Here is a 15,662-nt window from a genome sequence, read left to right as displayed (position 1 = left end):
TTTCTACACATTCATTTCACTTCAATATTATGAATAAGACCGTATTCTTGGGATACATTTAAAATACACACAAGTTTTTACAAAATGCTTTTGAGAACCACTTCAATTATGTGAAGGAGCATTTCGATGTGAGCACAATTTAAAGAAAAACAATATCCCAATGTAACATGCCACGATGTCAATAACACACTATTGCATTTTTTTATTTTATTTGTTAAAGCACATCAGCTATTTCAGCACTAGGGACCCACACAATGCACAATTACAATCCTGTGCGACCAGTTGCCATCATGTTATAGAGAAGAAAAGCACACATCCCGGTCAACAAACCTTAAGTATGAACTTCAGAAGACACCTCAAATCTTGTAACACGTCAGCACAAAACTCTTGCAATACACATTTATCTTGCACTCCAGAACTTCCTTCAAAAACATAAAATCACCTCCTTTCCTCAAAGTTCATTTTGTAAGAAGCAGAATAGACACATTCTGAACATTCTGAGCATAGCTATTTTATTCCATCATTGCTGCAAGACGAAAAACCGATTATTTGTCTCGTTGCTACATGCGTTGCTAAGGGAGTGATGTGGATCAAGTCAAAGTGCAACACTTAACCCCTTAAAATACACAAATAACTCAATGCATTGGCAGAATAATGCAGGTAGCAGTCTGGTACACAGGCAGTTTATGTATGATTGTTTGCGGTAGTTGTATAGCACAAATCTAGCCAAAGGATGTGGAGTGCTGCACAGGATCAACACACCATAAACTTCAATATTTATTCACAAATACAATTTCCAAGGGAGTTCGCCATGCTACTGTTGAAATTAATCTTGATAGGCAGCATTTAATTCCACTCACAATAAATGTTTTAACGTTTGTTTTTTTTAAATTACACATCCTAAATAAATTACTAATATGAACACCAGTTTAAGACATTAGGAGGTCCTAGCCTCATTAAAATTCTAACACCTTCTTTTCTTAATCATGTAAGGCAATTTCTGTGGTTTCTAAATAATCACTATTAAACAAATACATCAACTAATATAACATGGTTTTGGAAAAGTTAGGTTGTAAATCGACATTACAATATGTTTATTTCCGATACATCCAATAAATATTTTAATCTAAAAGTAATGCAATTTGAGTGATCATTTTCAAGAAACGGTAGAGCTTTGAATAACTGATCTCGTGTTTATGTATAAAGGATTTGTTACAATATGCACAATTCTGTCCTCCCCTATAAGCAAGCTAAAACAGTATCTATTAACCCACGAATGTTGACAAGCTAAAAAAAAAAAAAAAAAAAAAAAAACACAACAACACACCACACACAAAAACACATTTACAGGTTTCAACTTTACTAGGGGTTTCCCCTTGAGATAAAATAATTTAGACTGGTCATACAATAACGTGGCTTTACGAATACATTTCAAATATATATATATATATAAAAATAACTGCTATCTATGCATAAAACCATAATACATATATATAAAATAAATAAATGTTCTGCGGCTCTAATGAGGGCTATACCAGTGGTTAAAAGCTGTTCCCAGAGTGTGGCTCAGGACTAATGAGGTCATCTGCTGACCAGCCAGTACACACCTTGGCAGAGGAGCTGGAGTGTATGCCTAGCAATTTATCTGTTGCAATCTGTCTAAGTTTATAGATGACGATTTGTCAAGGGCGAGGATGTATATTTATACTCTCATTCCCGATCCCCCAACCCAGAAAACTTTTTCTCCTTGTAAAGGGAGGAGCTTGAAGAGATTGTGTGTTTTCAGATCTCCAATGCCTAAAGTGCCTTGGATGGGCTAGAGAAGGGGCAGGGCATAGTAGACACCACTGCAGCTTAAAAGCACCTCTCCTAACATCTTGAAACTACAAAAACAAAGGATTCTAAACCTGCCTCTTTCGCCTTAAGGTGAATGCAAAACCTTTAATACACTTTAGGGGCCGTAATACACTTTAGGGGCCGAAAAGCCTCCAAACACACATGCTGGAAAATCTATGCAGGGCTTTCCAGTTCACACTTTGTTCATTTGCTCTTAACGGGAGACCGTGGGAAGAGAGACCATGCAGGCTTGCAAGTCTGCATTCGCCATCACTAATATCTGTTTACACCAGCCTGTTTAAATCAATTGAATTACAACGGAATTCATTTTACACTTGTATGATTTCTAATCTGCAAATATACCTGCATTTGACAGACAGTGAGCTCAGTAAATTACCCTAAATCCATACATATTCCGGTTCTTTAAACAACAATTATCTTTGTCAGTGCCTTTCATCCTGACGAGATGTAGTATTCAAACACCCAGACAGTGATAGCACTCGGTTACAGAGTTTTAACAATGACCTGCAACGTCCAGCTATTCCAACCTTGGAAACAACAATAACATTTGCCTCATCCTTGCCCTGTTGTACCACTCGGTTACTTTAGCATTAGGCCCACCCAAATAGGTCTGCAACAGCAACTAATTCTGGGGTAGATCACCTCCTTCTGTTCCAGAGTTTATTACCAAGTACCGCTCTGACAATCCACATCTAATTGAAGAACATCACTCCTCTATAAAGGACACCGAAAGATGTTTTGTACATGGTACCAACCAGACAATTACTGTTGTGGTTAAAACATACTTACATGACCAACCGGGATATCAACGAAGAAACCATTGTGACCTTAGAAGGGAGAAAAAAAAAGGGGTTGCACGTTAGCGATGAAAAGTACATCAAGTATCAATGTGTCCTACATCTAGGAAGTGAGCTGGTGTGCAAGGTCATTAAGACAGATCAGGATTTTAAGGTAAGTGAACAAGCAGAGAGAGGATCAGCGCAAAAGCACAGGAAGAAGGCAGATTTATAGGATCAAGAACGAAGATATTTACAAGCTTAAGATACTTACCCAGTAAGTGGGAAGGAGTTCATGGGCAAACTATAAGCAAAAGAAACAAGTATGTGCACAGAGTAAAACAGCAGCATGAGAGGGGAGGGTCTATTTTGTCATTTTTTATAGTGCATGTATTAAAAAAAAATGAAAAGGTGAAAGGGGCTGTAGAAGCAATGCAGTGAAGTAGTGGGACAATACAACTTAAGAACTGTGGAAAAATAAATAAATAAATAAATAAATAAAAAAAGGTAAAAAAGGAAGAAATACAGTGACAAAAAGCTGCTCTACAAAAGGAGAGAGTTCCAATGAAAATAAATGCGAAAGAACAAAGAACGAAAGCAGAAGATGCACCAGGAGCAGGGCCCTGGGAGATCAGAGAGCTATAACAACTGCAGCAGGAACAGAGAAATTAAGAAGTAGTTAGGGTGTACAAATTCGTGTAAAATGCATGAAATTTCCATAGAATGTGTTGCAATATGGAGGCCTTTGGAATGAGAAGTAGGAGCACAAAAAGAAGACTGAAGATAAAGTAGGGAGTAAAGCTTTGTAAAACTGGAGTGGAGAGATCCATTAGGCAAGTAGGTCTTGGAGAAGGAAATTACTATAGGCCATGCATGAAAAAATATAGCTAAGAGAAAGATTCTTAGCTGAATTAGCAGTCAGGTATTTTGGAATGTAACAATAGAAAACCTGGTATCGGCAAATGCGAGTTTACTTGAAATGCGGGAAGAGGCATGAAAAAGTATTCAAAGTTTAAAAACAGACGTGAAGAAGGGATACCAAGCGTAGGTATGCGAAAACTAGTACATGACAAGCAGTGGCAAAGCCAAAGCATCTCACCTATTGCAAAGGTCTGCAGAGCTATTGGCTTTGAAATACAGTTTTCCTAAATTGACAGGATACACATGCAGTAGCAGTCTTCAAATACTTTTTCTTAAAGGAAATGAAATACCATTTCAAGATGGCCACCACAAATGTGCAGCAGAAATCATGTAATGATGATTGTTAAAAGAAATAAACCTGTTGAGATGGAACAGTCCCCCGCGTGGTAATGGAGGTGCGCCCCTGTCCTGGGTGCCCTAAAAGTACTGATGTCTGGATCAGTAATGCTGATTTTTGTTGTCATAGGCAAAAACAGATCATACATGTGCGCCATACCATAGGCCTGTCTCACAGACTGAGATCTTATTGGATCAGAAGGAGTGCCTACGGTGTTACCCTCATAGTGGTGAAATGCTACTGCCTTTTGCAGGAGTTAAAGCAGCACAAGTGCAGTGGTGGCAGTATGCCATGTAGTGATCAGTATGAGTTAACAGGTCCTTTTGAGGGTCGAGCGTGCAAAGTGCTCTGTCCCTGCTATCCCTCTACGGGCTTGTAACCATGCCCAGCAGTTTGGTTGGTTCGTGGGCTTGCATTTTAAAACTTGCTTGACTTGATCAGTGAAAGGCATGCTTCCCCAGTGTTAAGCCACCCTCGAGCGCTTCAGCCAACTACTGAAAACATACGAGGCTCAATGTTATCCATTTGGTTTCTGGACTACTTTTTTTCATGAATTTCATAGGCAGCGCGATCTCGCTGGGCAGTAGTTGAGCGCTTTGCATGACATCAACCCTGTTATACAGATAATTGCGCATTTGCTGGTTACATAGATAATTGCACTTTTGCAGATATGTTTCACTGCGAGCGAACTTCTGTTTCCTTTTCTGTGTCTCCTTCACGCTAATGGCGACCATTGGCCTGCTTATATGAAACAGTTTTACTTTTCATTTTCAGTTTATGTGGCAAGAAAAGTCCAGTTAGGAGTTTACACTGCTAATAGCTCTAACTCGTGCAAACGCAAGGCCCATTGCATTGCATTGCAAATGCTTGTTACCTTTGTGACTGGAGTGAGGCCTGCAGGCTCACTCAATTGAAGGTCCACTGCTCTGTGCTTCACTCACCCTTGGCCTACAGCAGATTGGTGGGAAGTGCTGCGCAAGGCATGTGTGATGTACATGTGCTGGAAGTACGTGTGCCTGTGAGTGGTACAGTACATGTACTGCTGTGCAGCGTGTGTGCTGTGTACATGCGCTTTGTGTATGTGTGTTTGTGAATGGCGTAATACAGGGCTAATGCAGTGCTGTGCAGTACGTGCAGGTTATATGTATGTGCGACTGAGTTGTACTATACATGAAGGATGTAGTTCTGTGCAGGTTGTGTACATTATTTTCATGTTCTGGGAGTAAGTGCACCTGCGAGTTGTACAATATATGGTGGACTCTTGGTTCTACTTTGGGGGACCCAGAACTTCATGGTGAAACATGAGGAGAGAAGGTAGAGAAATCCCCCCAAACAGATTTGTGTATTGCTGCATTCCTCTAAGTTAGGTGGGACACACTGGAGAGAGGGAGATCCATGCTCCCCTATAACTCTTCAAAAGGGTACTCTTTGAATCCGAGAGGTCACAAGTAAGGGGCCTTGATACATCTCAGGAAGCAGATGGGACTGATGATGGAATCAAAAAGAGTAGGGTTGAGACCCTGGGCTAATCTTTTGATATACATATCACGGTAGATGAGATCCAGTTGTGAGCTCCTAGTCACTCCTGTGGTCTGTGTTGTCACTCCTGCTGTGAAACTGATTTCTGCAGGAAGACAGGGCAGAAGAGTGGTCACATCAAAAGGAAGCAGACCCCAGCATAAACTTCAAAAACGTAGTCTAAATTACGTTTGGTGTCTGGAAATGGACTATAAGAAGGGTAGCTTTAGACCCCAAATATTGTCACCCGCCAAGCACCCAGTCATGCTGTGTGCGGAGGAGAAGCTCAGCAAGGCTTGTCTGTGGCAGGACTGGAGGCCAAGCCTAGTCTCCCAGCTCAGTGAGGGGACATCGCCCAAGGAATTCACGACCACCTGTCTTAGAGGGCCAGTGCCTGCTAAGACCAGTGTGCCCTATGAGGAAGAGGAAAGCGTTGGAGGGAGCAAGGTCCAGTGGAGAATGCTGATGAGTGGATTCCCCTATTAAGGTGTGAGGAGAAGGCTGTTGCACCAATTGGGGTCAGTGCCCATGTGCAAAGAAAGTCGGTGACTCTCATATGCCAGAGGAGGGGCACCATGAAGTGACCTGTGGCTGATGATGTGCCAAAATGGTCCTAGCCTGTGTTTAGTGAGGAACCGGCAACCCTGTATGCCAGGAGGAGCAACTGTGAGGAGACTGCTACTGAGTAGGACATAGCCATGTGTGGTAGAAAGCTGGTGACTGTATGTCAAGAGATTGCTGCACTGAGTGGGCTATAGATCATGTGTGGTGGTGAGCCAGTGATCCAGTTGCTAGAAGCGGTCACCATGAAGAAGTCTGCTGTGCGATCAGGTCAGAGCCCAACCACCTCTACCGTGGAAAAGATAAAAGAACTTACCCAGATTGGAGGAGCCACAAAGAACCTCCAGCAGCTGTGACTGCACAACCGCAATGAGGAACTTAAAGTCAGTTGAGCGCAACCCACCTGGGATGGATGCATCGAACTTACCGGAGACAGTTACTACAGCGCTAGCGCCTGTGAAAGGGGTGCGCTCAGGGAATCCGGTGAATTGTCCTGCAGTTGCAGGTAAAACTGATTTTGAGCCAGTCAGCCCCAGGAGAACTTGCTGGCCTGATAGGGCTACGATGCTGGAACACTTGACTTTTATTCAGAGTTGGAGTGGGACTCCTGAGACTCTGACTAGTGAGGCTTCACCTGAATGCTGCCTATAGTGAATGGACAATAACAACTACTGCTTGAGCTAGGAGGGGGTGGGAATAAGGGAACCACCTAAGAAATACTAGAGCCATGACCCCAGGGGACTATGGAAGTTGTTTGTGAATGTTGTATTTTCCTTTATGGTAGCAGCTATAAAATAAAATAATTAATGTTTCATAAAAGCATGCGTTTGACTGGACAATCAAGGGTGTCAAGGCGCTGAAGCCACCTAAAACATAAGCACCAAACAAGGAGAAAACAAAGCAAGCAGCCTGCACTGCACCAGGCGCTAGAATGAGAAAAGCCAGGCTTTTAGAGGTTTAACAAAAACAGAGACTGTAGTACATAGTAGGCTAGGACATCAGGAATATAAGGCCTCAGTCCCCGTGGCTGAGTTCTGTAGCTCCTGCTTGCTCCGTGACCCTCTGAAGAGGGTTTTGGCAAAATCTTTTCAAGATGTATGGGACACATGAGCCTGCATGCACCGCAATAAGATAAAATAATTTCAAAATGGCAGTGATTTTTTCTTTAAAAGAATAAAAGTAGTTTTACCATAGCTGCATTCCAAAACTACAGCAAGCAGCATGAGGGGTGCAAGTGACTGAGGGGCATCATGTTTTTTTAATGAAGAGGGCAAAAGGACCAGTAATGGAGCTGAAAAAAAAAACACTCATGCACAGCAATCCAAGGTCTGACGTCAGCAGGGAAAGGATACAAGTCATCCAATTAAAACACAGCTAGGTCAAAATGCTGCTTGAGCAGGACAAACAAGTGTAGGGAAGAAAGCCATGCAATCAGGAGCAGGGAACTTAGACAGACAGGAAAGGAAGTGAATTAAAAGCAAAGGAACAGACATGAAGAGTAAGTATATACAGAAAATAAGTTACGGGCCAAGCACACTGGGAAGGGTCTCCTGGGGAGCGCAAGTTAAGCCTGGACTATGCGAACACTTCATGTGGGGGAGTTCACTGTTACCAACTACTACAAACCCAGCAGTTCAAGAATGCGGTGGTCAAGTAAGTTTTGCATCTAGGCCTCAGTGACAGCATCTCTCCAGTCAAACAAAAGGACCACACAAACTTAGAGCTGGAGGCTGGCACGAGTACGGATAAGGAGTATGCCTGTAAACCGACATAGAAAAAAACTAATACATAGGGTCTAACAACAGACACTGAAAGACGGAACATCAAAAGTATTAGAATAGGTCATGAAGGAAGAATATGCATGGGCACTTTAATAATGAGATTTGGCGTCCATAGCGTTTTGCACATAATGATCGATTTACCACATATTCCATCAGCTGCTGCATAATCTATAGATCCCCCAAAAAATGTTTCTATCGCAAACGGATCCCAAGTTATTAAAAGCACAGCAACATGTCTGCCTAAAAGTAGAAGGCCCTTCGCCGAGGTTGACTGTTCCATCTTTCTGCTACTTATTTCTGTATTTCAGTGTCAAAGTGTTACTAATAAGGTGAAACCTTTGCTCAGAAAGTGTTAACATTTCAATAAATTACAAAATAATTAGGGAATACCGACATCAAATATGCAGCATTACGCCGCATACTCTGCCTTTGCTTGCCGCATAATTTAGTCAACCATGTCGCGTAACTTGGTCCATCTTTGCCGCATAATCCCAGTAGCCACTGGTATATAGAGAATGGTTAAAGACCCGCAGAAAAATAAGGTGAAAAAAGATTTATAACGTCACAAGACTGGTACAAGTAGAAAGCATAGTAAACGAGAAATAAAAAAAAAAAACACAGGAATAAAAATACTCCTTACATATATCACTAGAGCACTGGCCCAGGAATGAAACGGGTATATGAGGTAAGGGACTAGCATGCGAAAGGAATACATGTATAGAGTCAGGAGACCAAGAAACGGAGAAATATACAGTGTCACACGTCGTCGCCGAAAAGGGACTCGCTTTTTAGGGCCAAGGCAGTAGTAGAGTAAGAAAAGATTATATGGGGAGGTAGAAGAACTGGCACTGTTAGGGGAGAAAGTATTGTATTTAAGAGGTCCGAACAAATGGAAAACAAGCAAAACCAGACGATCAGCACGTGAACTCGAAGGCTCCCGCAGCAGAGGAGCAAGTGTATAGGGCCTGAATAAAGAATACATATTTAATAGAAAAGGTCTATTTAAATCAATCGCCAGGGGGGCTCGTAAACAGAAAAATATGTGTTGGTGGTAATTTGACGGGAACAACCATATTGGGCCAAAAACTGTAAGAGCAAGGATGTGTACGGTAGGCAGTCTAAAGCCGTACAAGTGTATAAAGTGTAAAGAACAAGGCGCGTGCCACGGAAAACTAGCAAGTGTATCGGGTAATTGGGGGAGGGGGTACAGGTATATTGGGCAAGTGGCTAAATAACAAATGATTGAAAGCAGAGTCCATGGAACTGAAGAAAAGGATGATCGGAAGTACGTGAACGAGAAACGAACATAAGAAACGGTGTATTTACTTACATGTCAACCCTCCCGAAACAGGCCGAATGTTTTCGATCGGAAGTCTTACCTTTAGTCAGAAGAGCTCAAAACAATAGATTTTCATAGGTTTGCTTTCAAGTTCCGACTGTAACCGACGAAGGGAAGTTCTCAGAAAGCTAGTTTAAAACTGATTGACAGGTTAAGGGGTGGTACTAAGAGTGTCTTTATGTTTGTACTTCCGAGGAAGAGCTGTGATTGGTTGGAAAAAAAAATGACCCGCCCCCGAACCAGACAGCCCACCCGCCCCCAAAGAAACCTTGCTGACCCGGAAGAAGCTGTTCTTGCTCCTGCTCCGGAAAAGACCTCCCCTCTGCTCCGGAAAGCATGGCCCAGCCGCAGGTGGTCGGCACCTGTGGTCCAGGTAGCCGCTTGTGACGACACAGGTTCATTGTTTGATATCGGGAAATCCCGAATTTGACACGTGCGTGGAAGCTTTTTACGCCACCGATAAAGACCTGCGCGGCAGCCTTAGTTGGACAGGCAGTTAATCTTTCGTTGTCAGGTTGGCGAGGGAGCAACGGTCCTTACTTTAACAAAAGGCTCTAAGATAAGTATGTGAAGAAGTGGAGCAGTACTGTAGTATCCACATAGCATTTAATTTAGTCTGTTTCTATCTTGTGGAATGTTTTACATGTCACTGTGATGTACATCGTGTTCTCATGTGGAATCCTGGTTGCCAGGTGAGGCCAGACCGTTCCTGCACTTCACCTGGTAAGCAACAGTTCTAAGTGGGCCCTTGTTTGCTTTGAAATAAACTTCATACAAAGAAAGTACCATTCTGCTTCCATTTTTTCCTGGCGTATTGTACAATTTGGTACCAGGAGTTGGGTGTTTCTTCGACCCCTTATTTTCAGCGGACGTTTTTTTCAGGACCCACAGGATTGGGAACCAAGGCTGCAGGTTTGTTTGGAAAAAAAAAAAACTGTGACTCTTTTTATTTTTTATTTTATGTGTTGCTTAATGAGAAGAAAACAGTGAAGAAGAGTATTATACCTTACTTCCCCCTTGCGCAGTTTTCACTGCAGGGTTGCCTCTTCCAACTTGTAACCAAAGCCTGCTTAAACTGCCATTGTCCTCGCACACTGTACGTTGTGTGCGCGCTATGCTGCCCTTCTCGTGCAATGTATCGCTCTGCTGCTGCTCTTGTGCGCACCTGCCTCGACGCACAAATCTTCTGCACGCATGCCTTTAACCCCTTCGCTGCCAGGCCTTTTCCCCCTCCTGTGCCAGGCCTTTTTTTGCCTATTTGGGGCAGTTCGCGCTTAGGCCCTCATAACTTTTTGTCCACATAAGCTAACCAAGCCAAATTTGCGTCCTTTTTTTCCAACATCCTAGGGATTCTAGAGGTACCCAGACTTTGTGGGTTCCCTTGAAGGAGGCCGAGAAATTGGCCAAAATACAGTGAAAATTTCGTTTTTTTTTAAAAAAATGGAAAAAGTGGCTGCAGAAGAAGGCTTGTGGATTTCCCCCTGAAAATGGCATCAACAAAGGGTTTGTAGTGCTAAACTCAGCAGCTTCCTAGCTTTCAGGAACAGGCAGACTTGAATCAGAAAACCCAATTTTTCAACACAATTTTGGCATTTTACTGGGGCATACCCCATTTTTGCAATTTTTTGTGCTTTCAGCCTCCTTCCAGTCAGTGACAGGAATGGGCATGAAACCAATGCTGGATCCCAGAAACCTAACCATTTCTGAAAAGGAGAGAAAATTCTGAATTCAGCAAGGGGTCATTTGTGTAGATCCTACAAGGGTTTCCTACAGAAAATAACAGCTGAAAGAGAAAAATATTGAAATTGAGGTGAAAAAAACATCAATTTTTCTCTACGTTTTACTCTGTAACTTTTCCCTGCAATGTCAGATTATGGAAAGCAATATACCGTTACGTCTGGTGGACTCCTCTGGTTGCGGGGATATATAGGGCTTGTAGGTTCATCAAGAACCTGAGGAACCCAGAGCCAATAAATGAGCTGCACCCTGCAGTGCGTTTTCATTCTATACCGGGTATACAGCAATTCATTTGCTGAAATATAAAGAGTAAAAAATTGCTATCAAGAAAACCTTTGCATTTCCAAAAAGGGCACAAGATAAGGTGCTGAGGAGCAGTGGTTATTTGCACATCTCTGAATTCCGGGGTGACCATACAAGCATGTGAATTATAGGGAATTTCTCAAATAGATGTCTTTTTTACACACTCTCCTATATTTGGAAGGAACAAATGTAGAGAAAGACAAGGGGCAATAGCACTTGTTTTGCTAATCTATGTTCCCCCAAGTCTACCGATAAAAATGATACCTCACTTGTGTGAGTAGGCCTAGCGCCGGCGACAGGAAACACCCCAAAGCGCAACGTGGACACATCCTACATTTTGGAAAAAAACTGAGGTGTTTTTTGCGAAGTGCCTACCTGTAGATTTTGGCCTCTAGCTCAGCCGGCACCTAGGGAAACCTACCAAACCTGTGCATTTCTGAAAACTAGAGACCTAGGGGAATCCAAGGAGGGGTGACTTGCGGGGCTCGGACCAGGTTCTGTTACCCAGAATCCTTTGCAAACCTCAAAATTTGGCTAAAAAAACACATGTTCCTCACATTTCTGTGGCAGAAAGTTCTAGAATCTGAGAGGAGCTACAAATTTCCTTCCACCCAGCGTTCCCCCAAGTCTCCCGATAAAAATGATACCTCACTTGCGTGGGTAGGCCTAGCGCCGGCGGCAGGAAACACCCCAAAGCGCAACGTGGACACATCCTAAATTTTGGAAAAAAACTGAGGTGTTTTTTGCGAAGTGCCTACCTGTAGATTTTGGCCTCTAGCTCAGCCGGTACCTAGGGAAACCTACCAAACCTGTGCATTTCTGAAAACTAGAGACCTAGGGGAATCCAAGGAGGGGTGACTTCCGGGGCTCGGACCAGGTTCTGTTACCCAGAATCCTTTGCAAACCTCAAAATTTGGCTAAAAAAGCACATGTTCCTCACATTTCTGTGGCAGAAAGTTCTGGAATCTGAGAGGAGCTACAAATTTCCTTCCACCCAGCGTTCCCCCAAGTCTCCCGATAAAAATGATACCTCACTTGCGTGGGTAGGCCTAGCGCCGGCGACAGGAAACACCCCAAAGCGCAACGCGGACCCATCCTAAATTTTGGAAAAAAACAGAGGTGTTTTTTGCGAAGTGCCTACCTGTAGATTTTGGCCTCTAGCTCAGCCGGCACCTAGGGAAACCTACCAAACCTGTGCATTTCTGAAAACTAGAGACCTAGGGGAATCCAAGGAGGGGTGACTTACGGGGCTCGGGCCAGGTTCTGTTACCCAGAATCCTTTGCAAACCTCAAAATTTGGCTAAAAAAACACATGTTCCTCACATTTCTGTGGCAGAAAGTTCTGGAATCTGAGAGGAGCTACAAATTTCCTTCCACCCAGCGTTCCCCCAAGTCTCCCGATAAAAATGATACCTCACTTGCGTGGGTAGGCCTAGCGCCGGCGACAGGAAACACCCCAAAGCGCAACGTGGACACATCCTAAATTTTGGAAAAAAACTGAGGTGTTTTTTGCGAAGTGCCTACCTGTAGATTTTGGCCTCTAGATCAGCCGGCACCTAGGGAAACCTACCAAACCTGTGCATTTCTGAAAACTAGAGACCTAGGGGAATCCAAGGAGGGGTGACTTGCGGGGCTCGGACCAGGTTCTGTTACCCAGAATCCTTTGCAAACCTCAAAATTTGGCTAAAAAAACACATGTTCCTCACATTTCTGTGGCAGAAAGTTCTGGAATCTGAGAGGAGCTACAAATTTCCTTCCACCCAGCGTTCCCCCAAGTCTCCCGATAAAAATGATACCTCACTTGCGTGGGTAGGCCTAGCGCCGGCGACAGGAAACACCCCAAAGCGCAACGCGGACACATCCTAAATTTTGGGAAAAAACGGAGGTGTTTTTTGCGAAGGGCCTACCTGTAGATTTTGGCCTCCAGCTCAGCCGGCACCTAGGGAAACCTACCAAACCTGTGCATTTCTGAAAACTAGAGACCTAGGGGAATCCAAGGAGGGGTGACTTGCGGGGCTCGGACCAGGTTCTGTTACCCAGAATCCTTTGCAAACCTCAAAATTTGGCTAAAAAAACACATGTTCCTCACATTTCTGTGGCAGAAAGTTCTGGAATCTGAGAGGAGCTACAAATTTCCTTCCACCCAGCGTTCCCCCAAGTCTCCCGATAAAAATGATACCTCACTTGCGTGGGTAGGCCTAGCGCCGGCGACAGGAAACACCCCAAAGCGCAACGTGGACACATCCTAAATTTTGGGAGAAAACAGTGCCTACCTGTGGATTTTGGCCTGTAGCTCACCCGGCGCCTAGGGAAACCTACCAAACCTGTGCATTTCTGAAAACTAGAGACCTAGGGGAATCCAAGGAGGGGTGACTTGCGGGGCTCGGACCAGGTTCTGTTACCCAGAATCCTTTGCAAACCTCAAAATTTGGGTAAAAAAACACATGTTCCTCACATTTCTGTGGCAGAAAGTTCTGGAATCTGATAGGAGCCACAAATTTCCTTCCACCCAGCGTTCCCCCAAGTCTCCCGATAAAAATTATACCTCACTTGTGTGGGTGGGCCAGGTGCCTGCAACAGAATAAGGCCCAAAACCTGAAGGGATAGAAGGGATAGCACAGCAAGTTTATAAGGGCATATTCTTTTATACATCTTTAGACGGACTCTGCTTTGGGGACCCACATAAGTGAGGTGTCATTTTACTTGGGAGACTGAGGGGAAAACTGGGGAGTAGGAATTTTGTGCTGGAGCGGTGATCCTACTAAGAAAAATCAGGAAAATATGCTTTTTTATGCAAATTTTGAGGTTTACAGAGGAGTCTGGGTAAGAAAATGTTGGGGGAGCCACACAAGCCACACCTCCCTAGACTCCTTGGGGTGCCTAGTTTTAAAAAGTTTCTGGGTTTTGTAGGTTTCCCTACATGATGGCCGCACCCAGGACCAAAAACATAGGTGGGCCCTCCCCCCCCAAACACAGGTATTTTTGGAATATATCACTTTGATGTGTGCACATACGTCCGTGGTGTGCCAAACACTAAAATTGTGAAAAGAAACACACTTAGGTTATGTGAAGAAGACCCCCTCACCCACCAACCAAGTTGGTGGCATGCTTCATCATCGGGGTCCCACCCGAGGCACCTAGCGTGTCTCAAGTGTGCTGCGACGCCTGATTACAGCGGAGCAGGTTTTGTCATTTGTACCACACATACTGGTTGGATTTGGCACGAGGGTGAGTGATGGTTCAGTAGATCAAATTTTATTAACAAGAGATTTCACAAAAGTGAAATGCACTGGTAATAACTGAAAGGCCAAAAAACTGAACCAATGACTCACAGCTCGTGAGCTGTAAAGCCACGACAAGGCACCAACCGCTTTACAGTCCATTCACACACCTTTCATACATGACATGCACTAGACCATTCACGCCGCCAGCCACGGGCCCAGCACATTACAAGACTCGCATCCACAGACAGCGCCAGTCAAGGGCCCATCACTTTCATACGCCCACATGCCTGATACAGCAATCACACCAGCTGATGAGTGTGTGGACTGGCGTTTGGCCGGCACTGCCAGCCAAGCGCCACACCACCAGCCAAGCGCCACCCCACCCACACCACCAGTCAAGCGCCACCCCACACACACCGCCAGCCCAGCGCCACCCCACACACACCGCCAGCCCAGCGCCACCCCACACACACCGCCAGCCAAGCGCCACCCCACACACACCGCCAGCCAAGCGCCACCCCACACACACCGCCAGCCAAGCGCCACCACACCCGCGCCGCCAGCCAAGCGCCACTCTACACATGCCATCCCCTTTTTTTTGTTTTTAAACAACAAAGAAACCACTAATCATAAATTAGTACAAAACTACAAACACAAAAGCTCTAACTGAATACATGACTAATGCCAACCGTGAAACCGAACATATAAAAATATAAAACACCAGTTTACGCTCACGGAATTTCCCAATAATTCTTCTGTGTGTGGTAGCTCCTGAAACAGCCACCCACACACAGCCCAGGCTTTGAAGGACAATCAGGGCAGTACATCCTAGTCTCCTTCCTGATACCTCTTCGAGCACAGACTCTACATCTCTTAGCAGGAAAGTTTTTTTTGGCCGTGGGAGGAATGTGCTCAGCAAAGTGACGATCTTTCAATCTAGCCACATCCTCCACCACTGCTTCTCTAGGAACTCTTGCCTGTTCCAGCACAACAAAGCTAGCTATGATAGACTCCTGAAATTTCACAAATGTCATCCTTGACTCTGGAGAACTATCCTTAAACACAACAAAAGCATTAAAAGTTGCCAAGTGGAACAAGTGAAGCGCTAATTTCTTATACCACACATAAGACTTACGAGCAGCAGTGTAAGGTTCTAACCTCTGATCTACTCTATCAACACCACCCATGTGCTTATTATAGTCTAAGATGCACACAGGTTTGCGCACTTCGGCAACCTGACCCCAAACAGCCACAGGTGAAGTACTCTCATCATGGATGGTGCTTAGCATGTATACATCCCTCTTGTCT

At 44.2% G+C, this 15,662-nt stretch overlaps 1 protein-coding gene across 2 annotated transcripts in view; it reads right to left on the bottom strand.

Moving 5' to 3' along the window:
• REEP4 (receptor accessory protein 4) overlaps positions 1 to 9,246 on the bottom strand; it is an 82,057-nt gene extending 72,811 nt beyond the window's left edge. Inside the window, exons 1-2 of one of the 2 annotated variants that reach the window (XM_069213968.1) lie at positions 9,131 to 9,246; positions 2,647 to 2,684 (exon numbers count right to left, since the gene is read on the bottom strand). In XM_069213968.1, coding sequence (XP_069070069.1) covers positions 2,647 to 2,678 — 32 coding nt within the window. In that variant the 5' untranslated portion in view covers positions 2,679 to 2,684; positions 9,131 to 9,246. Of the gene's footprint in view, positions 1 to 2,646; positions 2,685 to 9,081 lie in introns of both variants that reach the window. The other variant, XM_069213970.1, reaches the window with a different exon arrangement.
• Between the last annotated feature and the right edge of the window lie 6,416 nt (positions 9,247 to 15,662).

The sequence above is a fragment of the Pleurodeles waltl genome, chromosome 11, assembly GCF_031143425.1.
Source record: "Pleurodeles waltl isolate 20211129_DDA chromosome 11, aPleWal1.hap1.20221129, whole genome shotgun sequence".
Taxonomy (NCBI): Eukaryota; Metazoa; Chordata; class Amphibia; order Caudata; family Salamandridae; genus Pleurodeles; species Pleurodeles waltl.
Note: the sequence above shows the minus strand (reverse complement) of the source record. Positions and strands in the feature narration are given on the sequence as shown.